This window comes from Dermacentor albipictus, unplaced genomic scaffold (genome assembly GCF_038994185.2).
Source record: "Dermacentor albipictus isolate Rhodes 1998 colony unplaced genomic scaffold, USDA_Dalb.pri_finalv2 scaffold_15, whole genome shotgun sequence".
NCBI classification, from domain to species: domain Eukaryota; kingdom Metazoa; phylum Arthropoda; class Arachnida; order Ixodida; family Ixodidae; genus Dermacentor; species Dermacentor albipictus.
In genome coordinates this window covers 6,087,031-6,109,349 of record NW_027225569.1, presented here as the reverse complement: position 1 = coordinate 6,109,349, position 22,319 = coordinate 6,087,031, and the positions used below count along the sequence as shown (strand labels likewise).

Sequence of the window (22,319 nt, the reverse complement as noted above, 5' to 3'; positions counted from 1 at the left end):
GAAACAAGTGATAAAAGATCCCCTAGGTGTCAGGCAAAGTAACTACAAAGATAGGCAGTAATTCATTTAGAGAATAAGGACGTGTCACAAGTGGTAAACAATGACGATTTAACGTAAATTGCATGATAAGCCAGAAGAAAATAATAAATGATGTAAACTTCATCCTTACTGTTGCAATAATACAAGTTGTAGGATTCGAATCGAGACTACGGTAGGCTCGAATGCATACCAACCACACTGTTTGCAATATAACTACAGCTTACTCCCACAGCCTTATTGCCCGATGCTTTACTTGTTCAGATAAACTGTTTTGGACTACAACCATACGTTTCATGGTCAGCGTATACTACATTACGTCATTATAGACAAATAAAGAATTAAGAACCTGGGCCCGTATTCACAAAAAGTTCTTACGCTAAAAGCGTTCGTGCGGGCCAATACTGATGTGGGGCTATTATTACCGAAGGCAATCAGGCAATGAAAAACAGCACTTGCAGGCGAAAACCTTTGTGAATTCGGCCCCTAAGCACTATGAACATAAATAAATGGAGCCACCCAAGGATATACAGAAACGACAGAACATGAATAGATAATCAAGTACAGAAATCAGAACCGTGAAGAAGGATATTGAACGGCACGAAAAAAAAATAACACCTCAGGGTGTTTCATACTGGCTAAAGAAACGACGGCATTTTTAGCCCATGATATGAAGTTAAATGAACCTCGTTGCAGCTGTTCACTTAATTCAGCTGACAACCACTGCTCATTAGAATTGATTACCAGCTGAGGCGCGTTCCATACACTACGGAACCATCTGTAAGCATTAATAACAATGTTTATTTGTCCATTCTTTTATGTGTTTTATATTATCATTTCTCCAACTGTGCGTTGAGTTTGCGCGGGTACATTTCGGACCATTTTTTTCTGTCTCCTTGCGTAGAGTCAGCCAAATAAGCTTACGAGACACGAGATTTATGAAAGTTGAATTGCCACGACGCCTGTGAGATATATACAGGGTGTCCCAGCTAACTTTAACGAAAGTTTAAAGGTATGCCAAATCAACGTAGATGGATACAGTCAAGGCAATGTAGTTTGCAGTCGCTGGGCGATACTGAAATGAGTTTTTTTCATTCCGCCTAATTAGACAATTAGTCTTAATAATTTATTAGTTCTCAAGCATTATAAATAGGTGAAAAGCGTCAATTAGAAAGTTGTAGAGCGACATTGAAAAACTCCCTATGCAGCTTTCTGTTGCTCAATACGTGCTGCTTCGTGCAATACGTGCTTTTTCACAGCGTGAAAAAAGCCCAAATATGCACGCGAAATTGCCACGCGACTGGCAGCGTTTTAAACCGACAAAGGTGGCAATATGGGCTTGTTGGTCGGTCATCATTGAAAGGTATCTGCATAGCGCAACAAAGCGTTAGTTGTTGATAGTTATTGCTTGTCTTCTTCTTCGTTTCATCTTGGATCTTTGCTTTGTTGCGCTATATAGATACTTTTCAATGATGAGCATCTTAAAGGTCAGTTGCGGCTAACCAGCACTCTTTGTCATTGAGCCACTTGCCCACAACAAGAACGTCATCCCCTTTGTGGTGCTTGAAACGCCTCCTGTGTACCGGCCGGTTCCAGGAATTGCGAAGGAGGCTAGCCTGACCGCCGAGGCTCTCAAGCAGATCGCAATGGGACTTTTGCGGTGTGTGTACGCTAACCGCATCCATGTTTACACATACAGTTCTGTCTGGGAAACTTCGATGGGAGCCATTGTTATACCGTCCTAATCGGTCATCATCAAATTTAAGACTTCAAATGTAACGACATCTACAGGTTCCGAACTGGCCGCTCTTCGCCCTGCTGTCGAATACAGTGAAAATGAACCGCCTAGCAAATAGGCAATACTTTGTGATTCGAAAGCAGTCCTTCAGAGCTTGCGAGGTTTACGACATGGTGATTCCTACCAGCTGGTGTCCCAGATCAACCAAATTTGCCATTGCAGTTCTGAACGAGGGCATGATACAATCTTTCAGTGGCTGCCTGCACATTGTGGGATCGTTGGTAATCACCTCGCCGATGACGGCGCCCGACGTGGCCAGGCTGGAGCACGGACACTCCTTATACCTTTGTCGAGAGTAGACATGGCAGGGGAGCATCGCGGTCTTGCTCCGTTCCGGAACGAACCACGATGACGAGGGAGGCCGCTCCTCAGCGGGTAGCGACTCTTGCCCATGCGTGCGAATGCCATTTCTGGCTCGCGACGATGAGCGCTTCCTTCTGCCTGCTTCTCTTCCGTCCCCATCATCAGGTTTGTCGCAGGATTCACGGACGTCACCTCCAACGTGCTGCTGCCACTCCGACCGCCGCCATTGGGAGAAGGGAATCGCTGGCGCGTATTAAGTCGTAGACGTGATGGCTTCGACACCAGATAGAGGAGCAGCTGGGTCCCTCGGCGACACAATATGAAGAGTTCTGGGGAACACCTGTTAAGCTGCGCTCCGAGTTGTTGCGATGTCGAGGTTGAATATCGGGAAACTGGAGAAGTGGTTGGCAACGCGGCGGCGATGTATCGGCATCGTAGTGACCCTATCGCTTGATGAGTTGCCCTTGCGTTACCAGCGTACCCGGGGTGGCTGTGCAATTGCCCCTTCTGGCTACCTTTTTCTTGCGCTCTTCAGAATGAGGTCGGGAGGGAGACTGGATGTGAGTCCGGAAAGGACTTAAGTTTATTACTTGGACTTGCTCAAGTTTCTCGTATTAGGTGGCGCTCGTCTTAGCATTTGCTATCACTATAAAATAATTTACACCCTGAAAAGTGAAAAAGGGTGTGAAGGTGTTTATAACTCACACCCTTAGGGTGTGATTTATATAACCGACACCCCAAGGGTGTGAGTTATAGACACCTTTACACCCTTTTTCACTTTTCAGGCTGTAAATTATTTTACAGCCCACTGCTGCTGTACCAGGCTATTTACGTTGGCTACATTTGGTGCAGCCTCCCAGTTTTATCAAGTATGACCCCGTCATCTTTGGGTACCCCGGGCACAGATGCTGAGAACATGTGTAGGCGTTTCGCGTTGCACCATTACTTATGGTACGATTGAGGAAGCTCGCGTCACCCTTGTACCTGTCCTTCTACGATGCCAACTTCTTTGAGTATCCCTGCGGATGCTATGCCGTCGCTGACGGCACCCCTTATTGACACTTTCCCACATGAGGCCGGACTCCACTATTGCGAAAACAATAAATGAGAAGTATGACCGTATGCCATATTTTGCTCCTGCTGACCTTCTAAATATGCCCCAATGGTAATGTCCAAAATACGAGTACGTCTCTCTATTCCTGGTGTTTTAAAAAAATGCGTGTGCCTGCCACGAACTTGAGACATCTAACACTTGAATATATTGACACATGTAGTTGTATACCTTTTCCGGGTGACCGCCTTTCACCGTCTAACAAATATTATTGCTCAGCGCGGGGCGCGCCCGCATGTATCTCATATTTCTCGAATGTTATCGCTTGCGCTATCTGCTGTCTGTTCTCCCCAAAGCGGGTGTAATCTGATTGCATATGCGACGCAAATTGTGCAGAACTTTCTGAAAGACATGTGTCCAACGTTTCAGAGTAATCGTTGCTGCCTACGTAGGCAGCAACGATTACTCTGAAACGTTGGATAGCTCATCTATACAAGCTGATGCGCTTGACCCACTGATCATATTTTGACGATCGCCGACTGTGTTCGCTGCTGTTGCCGTTCTTTCAGTGTAGCCTCTTTTCGAGGCCAGAAGTTCGCCCAATAAAACGCTAGTTTCGTCATTCCCAGTTTCGCTGCTTCCTTCACCGTCACTGCTACGCGACAATATGTCGACAGAATATGGCTCCTCGGTGAATGTTTACACAGACGGATCGGTCACGTTGTATGCGTCATCTGCGGCTTTCGTTGTGTCTGCGCATCAAGTCATTCGATGTTGTCGTCTGCGCAACAACACCGACGGCCACGGAACGAGTGGCAATCACACAAGCAGTCACCTGTATTTTGTGACAGCCTCCTTAAGTATTGGCAGTCAACACTAACACAAAATTTTCGTTGCATCTACTTAAAGTTACAAAGAGAAATAGCTCCTACAGAGTGTTGGCTCTTCAGACTGCCAAGCTATACATTCTAGTAGAAGAGAACGACCACCATATTACCTTTCAGTGGATTCCCAGCCACTAGGGTGTACCAAACAATGAACTGGCCGATGCCGGAGCAAAGAAGACACTCAAAGAATCCGAGCCACTGCTTGCAATTCCCTTTTCAAGAGCGGACGCCAAGTACCTTCTCTCAAGTGTCAATAGAATAGTGCCAGAAAAACACTGGGACAATCCGGAAAATCGCCACAGACGACTCCGTAGATCCGGCACAAACATTAAATTTAGGCTTCCACCAATAATTCAGCGTCGGCGTGCCACTCTTCAGCAGAGGCTTAAGGTGGGGGTGCCGACACACTGGGTTTCGTGACTGTGAGCTGCACAATGTGGATAAGACTCCAGGCCATGGGCTGTGTGACTGCCCTCAGTACGTGGACGCGCGACAAAAGTTGAGTAAAGGAATATGCGCGTCGACAGCTTGCCGTTGTTGTAGGGCGTCATTTTAGACTCTTAGCAAAACGTGGAATCTAGTTTTCAGGCCATATACGCCTTACTCGACATTTTAAGACGGACTGACTGGATGGACTGGAGTCCAAGAGAAAGGAAGCGTAGCAGGAGGCGGCAGAGAGGTAGGTGGGTGTATGAGATTAAGAAGTTCGCAGGTACAACATGGCCACAATTAGCACATGACCGGGATAGTTGCAGAGGTATGGGAGAGGCCTTTGGGCGTAGTGAGGCTGCTGCTGCTGATGATGATGACATTTTAAAGGTTACGGGTGTGGACTTTTGGCTTTGTGTATACCTAATTACATGTTAAATGTCTCACATCCTCCTCCTGTCATACTGTCACTGGTCATGCTACTCTTTCCTTCGCTCTTCCCCTTCCAGTGGCGCAAAGTAGCTGGCTAGAGGAATGTGCCTCAGGCCGACCTCTTTGATTTGCCAACATTAAAATTTTATCTGTCTTCCCTATCGGCAAATTGGAGACACCACCACCTCGTCAGAACCCAATTTCGTCAAGTAGGCGGCCAGGTTTTGGAACCTTCGGGATCCTAGAAGGCTTCCTTGACGTCTAGGACATTGCTGGTTCCACGGCTTTCACGGTCGGTGCACCAGTGCGCAATGCTTCGCTTACTGGCGGGAATTCCATACTGTCGCTGAAAGCCACCACTGGCCCATGCCATTCCGTTAGCTGACGCAGGAGCAGTGTGAGAACTGCCTATTGGGCGTCAATAAAAGCAGCGGTGTCCAACTTGTGGAAACCGGTTCGAAAAGCCAAACCACCTATTTCTCATTGATCATAGACTGTGATGTTTTTGTCAGTTCACAAACTCGTTTTCCGCCTTTTGTCGCAGTTTTTGTAAAAACCGCTCGTTCAAGCCCGTTTTCTGAAAGCAGGGGCATAGCCTTGTCAAATAGAAAAAGCGAGCATGGCTGGAAAGTTCTACACGTATTTAGGGCACTGAGTAGCTTAACAATGTATCCGGTTCATGACTTTCGCTGCCGCTCTGAAGAGCGGTTAAAGAAGCGCCTCGATGGAGAACATAGCTCCTTGTGGAAATCTGTCTGCTCGAGGGCTGCTTCAGTGCTGGCTAATTAAACAATCTTGGAAATTCATATCGAATAGCTCGGCAGGAGTCGGATAACGAGTCCGTGCTTTGAGTCCTGTAAATGTAAACGTCAATAACGTTGTACACCCGGCATTAAAATGCGTAAAATGTGTGCATTAGCCGCGTTTTCAAGACGCAATCATTGGAAAAGCATAAAAATCACGGTTGCTAGAGAACTAGGCGAAGAAAGAAACGTTAAATTACGGTGTTTTAGGTGCCAAAAAGATCTGCTTATGGTTCACGCCGTTGTGTGATACTCCGGAATAATTTTAACCAGCTGAAGTTCTTGAACGTGAAATAAAAGTTAACGGGTGTTTACGCTCCCATCAAAGTATGGTGGCCGTGGCTGTGATTGAATTCGGCGACATCGTGCTCAGCAGTCCAACGCCAAGCCAACGTTTTTAGGTCTAAAAACACTGCACTAAGCAACTGCGGTGGGTCGAGCGCACGCAGCCTACACTTGCAAAAGAAATAAATAAAGAAAGAAAGTGTGCTTCATGTGCTGCGTTGGGGAAATTCAGCACTGTCTACAAACTTCACGGAGTGAAGACACCGTTTTATCTGGAAAGTTTCATTAGCCAGGGTATCTTTATGCCACTGTCTTTGTCTATCCACAAATGCTTGCTGTGGCGTAGTAGTTGTCTGTCTTATAAATTTACACCTGCGGGCCGAAAGACGGTATTCCTATGATTCGAAAGGTTCCGGTTCTGATCCGCCGCCCTGTGCTTAATGTGTTGGACACTTTAACACTCCCACACGCACCACACGAGCGTCTCCTGCATCACCTTTGTTTCCAACGAAGGGCCGTAGCAGAGTTTGTGACGCAGGGCTCTGAGCTGCGCCGACGCCTTTTGGAGCAGAAAATATAGTTATCTCTCTTGGCCAGCCAGTGGGAGTTCATCCCTCTCTTGCGTCTCATGTCTCACGTTTTATCCCGTGTAAGAGTTATTATTGAACCGACTCTTACCTGTCTGAATCAGCATGATTATTCAACTTGCAAAAGTTATCCACGTTATTTTTCTAGTAGCTTTTTTATACCACTCAAATTACAATTCCTAGAATAGCATATGAAATAGCAATTTACAACTAACTGCAGTGCCCAGCGCTGTTTGTATATTCTGCTGCAGATAGCTATGTACACAAAAGCATCAGAATGGCTACTTGAAATGCAGTGAAGCACAAAGAAAAACTTGTAGGTCTTAAAACACGCACAGAGTCATTGAAGCGCCGAATCACCGCTGCAACATCTTATATATTGTGGGCCATGATTTAATTTCTTCCTTATCTGTAGGCTCGCCATGTCAAGGTGGTAACAGGCCACCATTGCTCTTATTGATTGGCCAAATTACGAGACACGTCCGGGCGACTGGCACGATGCAGTCTGTGTCTGCAGGAGTTCTATGTCACCCTCGTTTACAAATGGACCCGCAAACACGAAGATGCCGATACCATGTCGCGCGCTCCCATCGAACCTTGCAATAATGACATGGACGAAGACGACGGATTCCTTCAAGCCCTCACCGCATGTGACCTGATCTTACAGAAGAGTGAGGGCACCGAAATACTCATTTATCACATAGAAGTGAAGACTGTTACAATACCACGACACTTTTCTCACAGCCTCTCGGCCCTCTGTCATCGTAAGGGTTTCCCGTACAATAAACACAAGAGCCAATTGGTGACTATATATGGGGTTCCTCTATTCATTGCCCCCGTATTAGCCGGTTCCCCTAATTAGATTCTACCTGTAATTTCAATAGATATTCTGGCTTCTGTTTCACTTCAAGAGCGTCGTCGTGAGTGTGGGCGGTTCTTCCAAGAAAGCGTTATAACATAATTCCTGGTGCCGCCAGTCATGTAGAAATTCTTTCTGTAAATTATAGTTCATCATTGTTGTTCTAAGACCTGACGGGACGAAAACTTAATTATGAAGAGAAGCCTGACACTTCCTCTCATAATGAATTATGCCTCTTTAAGACTGTTATTATTATAGGGCCGTATCAACATGAACTTCTCTGACACAGGTTTCAGTAGTTCATTAATGACATCAGTGTCGTATATACCTTACATTTAAGAACTGAGAGAACTTCGCCTGCTTTTCCCTTGAATTTGGTGCATAGCTTCGAAATTAGAAATTGTCAAGGATGCACGCATATGGACACCAGTATCTCATACACAGACGCAAGAAAGCAAGCCTGGTTGCTTGAGATAGCTACGCCGCGTCGTAAATTTTCTCCTGCTTATCGGTTGTAGCATTTACGAGCCCGCTTAAGGTAAAGAGCGAGCTCTCTCTGAAGGTCGACTTTGAATGTCATGTAAGTGCTGCCCGTGCGCACAGCGAAATGTGTGCGTTGAATTTCTAGATGCCGGAGGGTACCGTTCGCGTGCAGGTCTTCGCAGAGATCGCTGAAAGATATGTTCACCTGGCCATATAAGAGGTAGCATAAGAAGAGATTACCTGCAGAACCGAGGCATCCGTATTTTGATTCGCCAAGCGTACTCCAATTCACATCCGAACAGAAGCTGTATATTGCACCGAAGAAAACACAAATTTCACGCCGTGCAAACTGTCTTTTTTTCCTGTGTACGGAAAGAATAGGTTTGCAAGCCCGCCAGCCATCTTCCTCTTTTGAGTAAGAAAGACGGCGAGAACCCCCTAGATGGCACGTGCCTTCGACAACCGGTGCGCGAGTGCAGATAGCGAGAGCACTTCTCATGCATTCTCTCAAAGCTGGAGACTTGCGATCGGGCCTTGTGATAACAGGCACGCACATGATTGGGAAGAATGTAAAACGATGGTACTTACCTGCCATCTTTTGCACGAGGTACTCCCGAGTTGAAGGCATTGGCGCTTCATAAATAAGAGAGGAAAAGGACTGCACAGAGAGAGGGGAGAGCCTATCGAATGAAAGAGCAAAAGTTGGGATTACCAAGAAATGCAGGTGGTTTTCCAGGGTGAAGTCGAGGGCACGGGTTGTACCATTGTACATAGCAGAAAGTCGGAAGACAGAGAAGCCGCAGTGGCATTACATTACCAAGCTTAAATCAAAATACAGTTGCGGCCTTTACGTAAGGCTTTGGGTGAAAAATGGTCGCCGTGGTCTGTCGTTGTACTAGTTTGTTTTTGTCCTTGTAATGCTCTTGTATGTTCGGCTTTATCCTCGTTCAACAAGTCGTGCTTTTATACTTTGAAGCCGTACGTACTATACACCCCATAGAGTTTCATACAAAAATTACCAGAGGGAGATGTCGCGCAAGTGTCTATGGCAGTTGGAAGTAGAGCGGCTCGACCACCCTTTACATGCAGTGTGATTATTTAAAAATTTGTGAAGTTAAAGAGGTGAATAAAACGGTACAAAAACGTTTGAAGCTTCGTCGCCGAGTAAGTAACGGTAACGAGTCGTCGTGGCGAGGAACACAAATTACTCCCACAGATAGCAAACGGCCAGCTGCATCAGAAAGAGCTAATGGCGCTAAAATCCGATGAGTTGGAAGATGTGTTTGATTGCCTCAAAATATGGCTTACGCCCTCTATCGGAAATGGATCAAGGATGGCGCAAAATTAGAATGAATAATGAGTCATCTCCAGAAAAAAAACCTAAATAAATGTTTTGCACAGTAACAAACAGACCCAAAAATGCAACCTATGCTGCAAGAATTAGCGGATAAGTGGTATTCGGTCAACTGAAAATTGCTCCACCGTCCACGTGCATAATGTTCGTTGGCTGGCTTTCCTCTAACTGTGACTACAGCCAAGCAACTAATGGATTGTCATGGATTGTCAGCGCTTATTTTTGGTGCCACATTTTTAGAAGCATGCAGAGAGGCCGCGCACCAGTGTTGGCATACTCTATTTTCTCGTATTTAGGTCGACGTGATTTTGACTAAAAAATAATGTGTTAATGTAGAGGGTCAGCTACGATTTCATGATGCGGTTAGACCGCAGTTTCTAAAAAGTGCCCACGCAGAAAGGTCGATACCACGACCTGGAAAATGATGTCGCGGATTTTTTCACGACAGTAATATTCTACAAGATCCGTAACAACGGACGTTATACAAACGAAGGTGAATGCGGTCACAAGCATTCGAAGCGGCAATTGAAACAAGTTGAGACGCATGTCTACTTTGAGATGTATTCGACATGTCTACATTGCCTAGCCAGGTAGTAAAGTGGGTACCGGGGGCACCGGATCAAATTGCGCCTGATCCGGTAATGGGGCCATTCCGAGATTGCATCATATTGCTTGTTCATTTCGCAGTCGAGCATCGTGTTCTTGTTCGGCTTAAATTCGAGGAATGACAATATTTTTTCTTAATGTCATGCGACATAATATTGAGGCCTAAAATTGAGGCTGGCCTATGTTTGAATAAATACGATAGATGGCGTTCAAGTTCCTTTAGTCTAGAAGTGTAGAATGTAAAGTTACTTAAGCTACACCAACCGCTATTTCTGTAGCCGGGAGGCAGGTTTCGTCTTTCATTGTGAGATCAGGATGTCAGCGTCGGTTGGAACTCGCTCACGGCCTCATCAAGATGGACGACTCGCAAGCAAAATGTGCAGAATAAACAAGTTTCTTTAAAGCTTCTAGGTCTTTTCACTAACGTAGGCTAACGTAGATTTTCGAAATGCGAAGTGCCGAACAGGCAAGGCGGCCTGAGGGGTACATGAGTGACGACAACCAAGAAAGTGCATGATGGTCCGTGACGACGTCAAATAGGCGGCTATACAAATATGGCCGGAACTTATTAAGGGCCCAGATGATTGCCAAACGTTCTTTTTCCGTCAAGGTGTACTTACTGTCGGCTTTCGAAAACGTGCGATTTGTCTAAGCCACAACGTATTCAGAACACCCGTGTTTGCGCTGCGCAAGGATTTTGCCGAGGCCCACACCACTGGAATCAGTGGGCACATCTGTAGGTGCCATCGGGTTGTAGTGACGCGAAATTGAAGGTGACGCCTGCAGACGGCGCCAGATTGGGAACGCCTCGTCGCCCTCCTATGCTTTTCCACCGCACGTCGAAGAAGATGACGCAGGCCCACACCGTGGTTACTTGAATGTGTCTCTTGCTGACTGACACTCGAACTCACAAACCCAAAACTTCTTAAAGCTAACACACCACGCTCCGAAGTCAGCTTGTCTAGAGAACAGAATGTGCTGCGAGAAAGACATGGGCTGAAAGAACTTAACCCCCTTTTCATAGGCCTAGAGCAGCGGCGAGAACTTCAGGAGCGCGGTTGCTGTGGCAACGTTTACGTTCGGGGTGCCATTCCAAGTGCTGTTTTCCAAAAAACAGCACGTGACTTCCGCCACACTTCCTCTGACAGGTCCGTGCTGGTCGGGGCCTCTCTTACGCTTTCCTTCATCCATGGGCTGCAGCTTACTTATACGTTTAGTCTCCGTCCAGTAGATTCTTCAGATGAAACTTCTTCGAGGGAAGGCTAATGCGGCTGCATGCAAGGGCAAAGTCAACCAGGTATTTACAGCTGTCCCACACTTTCTTTTCTGCTCGGAAAACCTAAATAGGCGAAATTTCTGCATTTCCCAGTAATGCCTTACAACTTAGGTTGGCGTAGCACAGCTCACTGTCCCAAGTGTCCGGAGATAAGGGCAAATGCAGAACACATTCTGTCTTCATGGAACACTCCCATTAACTCTCCTTGTTCCCTATTCCATTCTCTCCTTCCTGGAGTGTTTTTCTTGACTCGGATTCGGCGGTTCAACCACGGGCCTTAGCGGAGCAAGTGCTCTTTTTTACTTGGTTTTAGTGCAGGCCTTAAATAAATGTTTTCCTTCTCCTCCTCATTTCTCGTGGGAACGCGAACTAGCTCTTGGAGACGATTTGCTCGTGCTGCAGGGCGCGTAGCACGAGAGGGAGAGGAAGCGCGGCCACGCGCTAGAGTTTCTGTGTGGCCACGCACTCGGCAATCTAGACTCCAGTATGTGGTGGAGGGAGAGGAAGATGGACGCGCGAGCGGTGATCTGAGGCGCTGCTGCGAGCTCTTTGGCGCGGCTAGCCAGGACTGGGCCTTGCGGGCGTCTATCCTAAGACCACGAAATACACACGTACATTCTCTTCTGAGCTCTCCCATCCCGTCTCTGCTATACCACGTGACTGGCTTCTCACGTGTAAACATTCTTACACTTGCGCTCTCCTAGTGCTGACGCATTAAGGTAAATTAGAGACAGCAGTTTACCAATACTCCTACAGTTTCCATGCAATTATCGTGCTTGCGCATATTTAGGAAGGTTTAGAAAGTCCCTGCCTGGTTCAGAGTCTCCTAGACGGCGCCAGTTTACGATAGCTACTATGGCCCTGCCAACATAACGAATCTTCTTGCATTGCAGGTTTTCTCCGAATACGTACGAGATGTTCTCGGCGGCTCTGACAGTGATCTGGCGTCTACGCGGTGCGCGTCGCCAACTGCCCCTGGCTCCAGACGTCCAGCGTACGGTCGTCGATCCAGCGGCGGGTCTACGTCCCGCTTCCTGATAAGTCGTGCCGGGCCACCATCGCGCAGTACTTCCTCTCGGACTCCGTCCGGTACGCGGCCTCGCTCTCCCTCGATGACATCGCGGATGCCACGGAGGGCTTCACGAGCATGGAGCCCGCCATGTGCCTGCTCAGCCCATGTTGGCGCATGGACTGGCGTGGGTAGCTCGACCAAAGGTTCGCGCACCTGGACAGTGTTTACGGCTTGGGACCTACGCGCTGCTGCGGCTTCGGCGTCAAAGAGGTCGAGCCGGACGAGAAATTGACGCCGCAGGGGTTGTCGGGCCCCGAAGGTCCCAGCGCGGCGCCGCCCATCCCTGTCGGCACCCATCTGCAGGAGGCAATTGCGGCCATGGCCTGTGCGCTGGCGTCAAACGCGAGTCCTAGACCGCCGCTCCGAGGAGCTGTGGTTAGGACGTCATGGAAATAGTCTGGGCGGAACTCCGTAATTTGTCGATAATTGATTTGGCTTGGTTTTGTACCCACGGATATGGCTGAACCCATCACGGGAGATCAGCCATAAATCGCGCAGCAGTTGGTAAAAAAATGAAGAATACTGAAATAGAATTTTGTAATTTCAAAATTATGTTAGATGAATACTAATCCTTAATATCAATTTTCAGGGTATTTTATCTTAAAATTGCAAGTTAATATTTTTCTAATCATACTGAGCATAATTGAAAGGCGTAGGATGGCCTATCTTTCTTGCTTCGCTTATTATACCAGTGCCTCTCTGACGATTGTTTTCTTTGACTTATGCGCGATATTGTGCTTTTTATCGTAAATATCAATTTCTTGCTTTCATCTTACTGGTTGCATCAGCGTGACGCTCGCAAATGAGAATCGAGTGAATATAGCTAAATGAAAGCTTCTTCTTCTGACATGTTCAGGTCAGTATTAACATTAGGAGAGCCGATTTCGAAAGTTTATCAGATATATATATATAAACAACCATTCTCACTACAGCACTCAGATACGCATTAAAACATGTTTTTAACTTTCGCAGTACTTACCATGAAAGAATGACAGATTGATAATAATAATAATATATGGGGTTTTACGTGCCAAAACCACTTTCTGATTATGAGGCGCGCCGTAGTGGGGGACTCCGGAAATTTCGACCACATGGGGTTCATTAACGTGCACCTAAATCTAAGTACACGGGTGTTTTCGCATTTCGCCCCCATCGAAATGCGGCCGCCGTGGCCGGGATTCGATCCCGCGACCTCGTACTCAGCAGCCTAACACCATAGCCGAATGACAGATTGAGTTAACGTTAAACGAGAATCTGAGTACGGCATATGATATCTGAGCTCGGCCGTACAGATTCATAATTCTCTGATAATACTATCACGTTGTAGTGACGGCGAAGAAAGCAGAAGTGCTATAGCAATACATGCAATCAGATTATTTATAGGTATATGTATATGTAAGGATATTATATTATTATTATGACATATAGCAATACATGCAATCAAATGACACAAGGCTGGGCGATAAAAGACAGCGGTTAGAACCATCAATAACATTGCAGAAACTTCCGGTGCACCCTGCCGCGTCCTGCGTTGAGCGATAACATTTCTTAGACGATGAAACGCAGTCATTCGATAAAAAAGTACACGTGTCAATATTCAAAGTATTTGTGCTGTCAGATTACATTATACACGTTTGTCAACCTAATTTATGGGGAAGTTCACGCAGTAAGGTACAATACTACGCCAGTAAAACAATGTAAGAGGAGGACCAACGTCAGCAGCAAATGAGAACAATGCCCTCTGTCATTCTGACGTTTTTATCTGGTTTGAACTTGATGCCAGAAACATTCGTTGTTGTACGCAATTTCGAGTAATGTATGTGCACCTAGTTGCCTGTAGGGTGAAATTTTGGTCATCACATTTAGTCTACTTGTTCCTTCACAGTTCCAACTTCCCACGCGTATAGCAGAGGAAAAGATAACATGCCGAGAGAATCATTGGTTGAAGTAGTTAGAGGACCCATAAACTGTGTATTCGGTCCTGCAAACGGACAGCTTTATTTATTAGTACTTGCTAAAATATCTTTAAAGGGAGAGCCTTATGTGGTTCATTGCAATGACTCATACCCGAGAAAAGCGGCGTATACTTTATAGAGAGAAAGAGAGAGAACAGCTTTATTGAATTAAAAAAAATTAAATTATGGGGTTTTACGTGCCAAAACCACTTTCTGATTATGAGGCACGCCGTAGTGGAGGACTCCGGAAATTTCGGCCACCTGGGGTTCTTTAACGTGCCCCTAAATCTAGGTACACTGGTGTTTTCGCATTTCGCCTCCATCGAAATGCGGCCGCCGTGGCCGGGATTCGATCCCGTGACCTCGTGCTCAGCAGCCCAACACCATAGCCACTGAGCAACCACGGCGGGTCGCTTTATTGAATATGCCTGCAGAATCGGTTAGGCTCCCTTCACGCAGGGAGGACAAGCTTTTACCGCGACGCCGTCACTATGTCAGTTTCGAGCGCTGTGCTCCTCGAAGTCTTGGTTCCTCGCTACTTCCGCGGGTCCGAGAGGCCGCCGCCCCCTTCTTGGGTGTGCTGCCCCCATTCTCTTCGGTTTTGCGCGGTCGCTGCCTCTCTAGAGCTGCAGAGGCCTGCTGGACGGCCTTGAGCTGTGTCTCTTGATCAAGCTTCTCGTTGCAGCCTCTAGCTGCGGCGGGGTCGTCTTCTCGCTGGCTTCTCGCGGATTTACGCTAAAGTCCCAAAGGATGTGAGCCGGGGTGGCTCTCTCCTTCACGCACAGTCTACGCACGTCACTCGCGTACATGCTCGGACACACGTGCTTAGCTAGCACCGGGGTTAGTAGGGACCCCGTCTGTAACTGTATAACACTGCCTCCTTCCGGGTAAGCCCCGGGTGAGGTGGCGGCATAGTCTGCCTGTTCAGTCTGTACCACTTCACTATTTCGTTGAAGGTGGTCATCTTGTCCTTGGCACTGCACCGCGACCAACACTCCGAGTCGGCCATGCTTGCAGCTGCGCTGTTGGTTAGTCCTCGCGCGGCCGAGTTGGCCGTCTCGTTGTGGTTCACGTTCCCGCGTTTGGACACGTCACTGCCCATGTGGGCCGGAAGCCACATGATCACCACAGCACTTTTGCGTCCGATGTCTTCGGCCTGGCGCAGTATGCGCGCGGCCTCACTACATACTCTACCCTTGCGTAGTTCTTCACTGCCGTGCTAGAGTCAGACAACACTGTATTGCATCTGGGGTCGGAGACGGCCAAGCCGATGGCCACCTCCTTCGCGCGGTGCGGTTCTCGAGTCCGGACGCTCGCCGCGGTCTGCGTTGCACCCGTCGATGCCCCGACAGCCACCGCCGCGTATGCGTCGCTGCTCCCTCGATACTCCGCCGCGTCCACGTAGACGGCGCCTTCCTCTCTGGCGCGGAGGTCCACGAGAGCCCTGGCCCTCGCCAACCTCCGCTTCTTGTGCTCGGGGTTCACGTTACTCGGATCGGGCAGACCCTGAGCTTTCTGTTGATGCTATCCGGTATAGGTACGTCTTTCTGCTGCTTGCCTTCCGTCGGCTCGAGGCCAAGGTCCCGCAGTATCTGTCTTCCGGTTCTCGTTTCAGAGAGACGCTCGAGTTGCGCCGTCCTCTCTGCTTCGGCTATTTCGTCCAGCGTGTTGTGGACTCCCAGCGCCTTGAATTTTTCGGTGCTCATGCTCCCGAGGAGACCGAGTCCCGCCTTTTACGCTTTGTGTATGGTGGCGTCTATCTTGTTACGTTCGCTCGGCCTCCAGTTGTGGAAGGCGGCCACGTACGTTATGTGGCTAACTGCGAAGGATTGAACGAGCCTAGTCAGGCTCTCCTCCTTCATCCCCGCTCTTCTGTTGGACACCCTCTTGATGAGTATCATTGCCGCGGTCGCTTTGCCCGCGAGCATCATGACCGTTTCTCCGTTGAATCGGGTTCGCTGGAGGAGCAGCCCAAGCACTCGAATCTTCTCGACCTCCGGTATTACTCGTCCTCCCACCGTCTTGACCGTGATCTTGGGACGCTCGTTCTTGACTTCCCTATTCTTTCTTTTCCTGCCCGCTCCTGTCGGTGGAATCATCAGCAGTTCTGACTTGGCCGGAGAGCAAACGAGCCCAGACCCGCCCAGCTGCTCCTCGATGGCGTTGACCGCTTCTTACAGCGTTGTCTCGATGTGTCCGTCGCTTCCTCCCGGTACCCATAGCGTAACGTAGTCTACGTATATAATTTATAGCGAAAAAAAAAATCGCCATCAGGAACGGCTCATACACCCGTAAGCAAGCAAAGATGCAGTGGCTGCATATGAATGAAGAGACGAAAGAAAGAAAGAACGAAGGAAAGAAATAACGTTGGAGGAAGGAAAGAAAGAAATATAGAAGGAGCGAATAAAATTAAAGAAAAAAATGGAAAGAAATAGAGAACAAAAGAAAGAACGAAGGAACCGTTAGGGGGTGCACTAAGTACTCGCATGTGTCATTGAGAAGGTCGACCTACCACACCATACCTTTACTTGACAGTACTGCTCGTTATGTCTTGCAAGAAGTCTGTCCCCGCCGATCGCGCAACTTAATGCACTAACACATTGCAGCAGGCTTTCGCCTTCGTGTGTTACAGGAGCGTAACATGCTGCCAAACTTTTTTCTTTCTTAAAATGTATGTATACGAAAGCCGACCCGCACTTTTCACAAACGTCTGAAAAGAAATATTGTATTTCTTTATAGCCTGCTAGTTCGGCACAAAGTATTCATGACTGACAATTTCAGTTCATGGTTCAAGCGTATGACGCCGTTTTGGTGCCTATGATTGTCTTGCGATAAACAGAGGGTTTTGCTGAGGATGTCCAGGATTTCAGCCTGTGTTTCCGCAGCGAGACATGTAACAATCTACACGCTTATCGAGTGCATTCTCATATAACTGCAGCAAGCCGATCAATTATTGTCGCAGGACGTTGGACCAATTACCACTTGCGGCTACTTGTATGCTCTGCTACTTCCTGTTAACTCCACGCATGGAAATATTTGTCAGTTACGTTACCTCATTAACTAGCTAATAATCAATAGGAAATTGAAAAATTGAAGACAAACAGATGTTCTAGCATGGCGCACCCCATTTTGTTGTTGCTTGCTCCTGGGCGAGCTTTATTGAGGCTGTCGATAACGAAAACCAAAAACCTAGCGTCAGTTTTCCACTACAGCTTCAGCGTCATCGTTAGCCATGTGGCCTACATTAAAAGCACTCATGTCGACCCGCAGAACCGTGTGAACATTTGACTCCTGGTTTGTTCTGAACGCGTCCAGTTTTTCAAGCTCGCTGGATGTCACCGAGGCATGGTACTTCTGCAACGCCGCCTCGAAATCTTGCAAGCTCAGTTCTGGTTCTAAAAGGGCTTCCTTGGGTATGTCCTTCCAGGACAATCTGATCGCTCCTGGAGTGTCCGGCGAGCATGGCGTGAGAAAGTCGCCGGTCTTTGACGCGCTTCCAGGCCGCCTGTACCCTTCGACCTTGACAAAGTGAGTCGCTGACTTGAGCTTCTGTCGGACCTGCAGCTTGGCCTCCCTCTGAAGCAATGTGAGATCCTCACACGTGTACCCGTCTGTCTTCTGCACGAGGTAGTACACGTCTGAGTCTAACATCTGATTGCGAGCATCCTTGAGTCCACTCAGCAGCATCAGTTCTCGGGTGTCGTCTGTCGGTAGCGGAACGTAAACCCACTTCCGGAAGACGCGCGCGAGCGCCGGGTCCACGGCCCACGGCGACTTGGTGGCTCCGATGACGGTGACCTTCTGCTTGAAGAGTATCCCCTCCAAGAGGCTCAGGAAGTCGGCCTTCACTCTGTACAGAAAACCCGAGTTTTCGCCGCTCACTCCGCTTCCGCTGAGCGCGTCAAGCTCGTCGAGGAAGAGCACACTCGGGGCGTGGTTGAGGACCATCTCGAACAGCGTCCTCACGGTGAGGTTCTCGTTACCGACCAGGCACTTGGAGGCGAAATGCTGGCACATGACGTAGAAAAAGGTCGAGTCGTTAAATTCAGTGGCCAGGGCCTTACCGATGTGCGACTTGCCGCAGCCCGTGGGACCGTACAGCATGAGGCTCGAGAGTGGCTTGGCGTTCTCGAACAGCGCCGGGTGCTTGACGGGGTACACCACGTTGAGCATGAGCGCCCGCTTGAGCACCTCGAGGCCAAACACGTCGGACCAGCGCACTTGCGCCTCGCCTAGCACAACCACGCCACCCGTGTGGAACGCCTTGTGCTCCTCTTGACCGTGGGGCCTGGGCAGCGATAATTGCGCCGTTAGTGTCACTTTTGGATGCCACATGTTGTCCTCAATAAGCGTAAGCAGACAAACTTAAAGGCTTTACATATCTGAAGAAATAATTGATGCGTGGCTTCTGACATGCCAAAGGACCACTGGTACTGTGAGGGACGTTGAAGTAGAGGGCTCTTGAATATTCTTGGCCATCGGAGGTTTTTAACGTGCCCCTGATTCTAAGTATATGCGGGTTTCTTGTGCTTGGACTTCCAACAGAAAATGCGGCCGTTGAGCTACGGCATCGAATCACCGAGCGCGTCCTCAGAAGCTCAATGCCACTGCGCCACTGCATTGGGTACGAAAAAAAAACGTTGTTTCGTGCGAAAGCCCCCCAGTACATCGACTGCATTATGCAACTTAAGTACGCCATGTTCATATATGTTTCTTTAACAGTTTAACGTACGTGCAGCATCCATGTAAACTAAAAGACAGCTTGGACAACGTTGGCAGCAGTCATGGTTCCGCTTTCTTTCAGTACGCGTTGTTGTCGACGAACGCCAACAAGTGAGACAGTTGTGAGACAGTTGTACACCTATTGCTCACGGATGCTTTAATCTAAGAACACATATATAGAATAAATGCGATGTTTTTACTGAATATGTGGTAATGATGCTGCCAGGATGAGTAAATGAAAAAAAAACGATATTGATGTTTTGAGCAATCTTGAGGCCATAGAGCAGAAGAACGTTCGGAAACAGGGACATTGGCGAGCATAGCCCACGAAACTCGAAGCCCTTCGTTAATTCAAGAATATCATTGTGCGTCTGACAGCAGTCAATACTGCTCCCATCTGTGCGGGAATGTTTTTACATGCCCACACAGATATATACAGCATTACTATACGCCATATTACTATAGGCTCAAGAGCCATCTCTACCCAAAAGAAAGCAAGACACACAATACATGAGCAAATGAATCGATATGCGGTGGAAAAATTTTCAGTTTTCCGGCATTTCTAAAAATTGCCTGTTGCGGAGAGCATAATTCTAGACCATGAGCTAGATTAGTCAGAGGCAGACATTACTTGCACGAAAACTTGATACACATGTAGAATGGAATAAAATATCAATAACTCATTTTTAATTTATTTATTTACGGCATATAACGCAATTTGCGAGCTTTAGCCGGTGTGCTTGCGAGGCGTTTGCTCTTGTAATTAATTTCTAAAGTGGCACAAATATAGAGATATTCGCCATCAAACTCGGCGTAGAAATGCACTGGTGTTTCATTTACTATTTCACAAGCATACTCTTTTATGCATTGAAGCACAAAAGTAACTGGAACGTCGAAGTATTTGGTCCCACATTTTGCGAAATTATATTTTGAAGCTGGTGTGATCCTGCAGATTCAAGCCAAATGGTTACGTCATGCAAACTCACCGGCTAAATTAGTCAATTGCTATATATGTAGCGTAAAATAATTATGACGATAATTAGCGAATTTTCAATAAATATTTGAATATTTATTTCGATTTCACGCCCAAGTGACGTAGGCCTCTTTGAATTCCTTTGGCCTCTTCGAAGACCCCGTAGGAGCAGACAAAGAATGAATACCATAAAGGTTGATGCCCCTTTTCTTTTTTTAAGTGGCCTAAAACAGCTTGCTTCAATTCGTATGCCAACTAAAAGATAACGCAGTTATAAAGATGATCACATAAATTGGCTATACTACGAGTAGAATATTATATGGAGGCCAGATTTTTATTCTATTGTTTTGTTAGATTGCTGTGTTAGATGTGCCGCAACTGTTATACACAATAATATTCATCCCACCCAGAACGACTGAGCATCAGGGCCTCAGCTATATTTATGCGACACCAAATTATGCAATATGGCATCGCCACGTGCCTACCTACGCCATGTAAGCTCGTGCTGTCGCGGTCGCAAATTCATCAGGCCAATGGTAACAGGAACGATTGCGGCAACCACACAAATATGCCCCTGTGATGCGCCACAGGGCAGGAGTTGCTCGTGAACTGCCCCAATTGTGTGCGAAGGCTTGCATAGCACACATTGAAGGCCCTCGAAACACTATCTGGCCAACAGGGTTAGGTACTGATGACCTATCCGCGCTCCTATTTCAGCTTCCGTGGTCAAGGCGAAGAACACCTGTTTCCATTTCGCGATATCTTGAGGCAAAAAATTTGATACCGAAATCACCGCTCCGACTGAAAGTAGGCCCGCGCCATCAGCGGCTTCGCAGAGGGAGGGGCAATATGAGAACTCTGGCATGATGAAGGGCGCCGGAGCCAGCTGTGGATGAAGACCACGATGAACGCGCGAGCAGTGGCACAAACGCGTTCCCTGCAGTTGCACGAGGAACACCGACGCTCGACCCAGAAACGGGAGCCAAAGGGCCGATTTACGCTCGAGCCGCCCATCGCCGCAAGCCGCACCGCACGCTTGCGTTCGCGCGAAAAATTGCACGTATATAGCACTTGTGCACAAATTACCATTTAAACTGTGTGCACAGTGTATACCTTACACATTGTAAAGCGAAATTTGTGCACAAGTGTTTGATACGTGCAATATTTCGCGCAACCGCACGCGTGCGGTGCGGCTTGCGGCGATGGGCGGCTCAAGCGTAAATCGGTCTTTAGAGATGCGCTCTAAAGAATCTGGTGGTATATGTCGCGTAGGGCTGCAAGTGCAGTTTCCTTTTCTAACAATGAAGTGCTTTCGCACTGCTTCGCACTGCTTTGCTCCATTGCTTACCAATGTAATGTTTTGCGGCTCGACTTAAGTAATTCGTGATCAGTGTTCATCCGGTGTATGTGACAAATTGCAACCTTCCATTTCAGAATATAGAAATACCATTGTTCCCCTCACCATGAGCAGAGGTTGCCCATGTCTGCAGGATTTTAAGCAAACACCAGGAAAAGCTTTAGTTAAACGAAATAAATTGCTGGGTTTAACTTCCGGGAAATCGCCAGTTCCATACGAGGCCGCAGTACATAGCTCCACAGCTAAATTCTGGCTACCTGGGTTTATTTAACCTGAACCAAAAGAAACGTGCACAGCCGTATTTGCATTTCACCCCCGTCAGAATGGGGCCCCCACGGCAGGTAATTGAGCCAGTGACCTCACGCTCAATTTACGCTAACTCGCCCAAAGCTTTTAAAGAAGACAATATTTTGCTTTCCAGAATGATACCAAGGAAGTTAGCTTTAGCTAAAGTTAAGGTTGACACGGAAAATTTTCAGCAATATGCGGATAATCTCGCGGGCAGCTCGAGGCAGCTGGGCTGGGTCCCCGAAATCCTTAACATTGTGCAGTTGACAACAAATTATGCTATACTCTCGAGAATAGGGAAAACATGAATACGTCTCAATCAGAGCAGTGACAATCGATTGCGACTTACGCCGGAAAGACGCTGAGGCTGCTTCCGCTGCTGAGTCGCCGGTGCTGCTGTTCCGTGGGCGATGGGCTCGAGCTAGCCGTCGAGTAATCGCCATCCGCCCGCGCCCCCAAGAAGCGGATGAACTCGTGCGTGCGCTGGAGGTAGCCGCTGCTCTCGACTCGAATTTCCCGCGCAGCCACGAAGTACAGCATTCAGAATGGCTACTTGAAATGCAGTGAAGCACAAAGAAAAACTTGTAGGGCTTAAAACACGCACAGAGTCATTGAAGCGCCGAATCAACCCTACAACATCTTATATATTGTGGGCCATGATATAATTTCGTCCTTATCTGTACGGCCGCCATTTCAAGGTGGTAACAGAATACCATTGCTCTTGTTGATTGGCCAAATTACGAGACACGTCCGGGCGACTGGC

The 22,319-nt window shown here is 47.7% G+C and overlaps 1 protein-coding gene across 1 annotated transcript; it reads right to left on the bottom strand.

Annotated features, from left to right (window-relative positions):
* Positions 1-17,323: 17,323 nt before the first annotated feature.
* On the bottom strand, positions 17,324-22,096 carry LOC135918524 (vacuolar protein sorting-associated protein 4B-like). Its single transcript, XM_065452137.1, has 2 exons — positions 21,906-22,096; positions 17,324-18,504 (listed from the first exon to the last, which is right to left on the bottom strand). The coding sequence occupies exons 1-2, from the start codon at positions 22,094-22,096 to the stop codon at positions 17,412-17,414; spliced, it is 1,284 nt and encodes a 427-aa protein (XP_065308209.1). The 3' UTR covers positions 17,324-17,411.
* Positions 22,097-22,319: the final 223 nt, after the last annotated feature.

Excerpts from the sequence above, each read along its gene's own strand:
- LOC135918524 (XM_065452137.1), bottom strand. The coding sequence starts at position 22,096 with ATGCTGTACTTCGTGGCTGCGCGGGAAATTCGAGTCGAGAGCAGCGGC. Across the intron at positions 18,505-21,905 it reads AGCCTCAGCGTCTTTCCGGC|GCCCCACGGTCAAGAGGAGC; the intron begins GTAAGTCGCAAT and ends ATCGCTGCCCAG.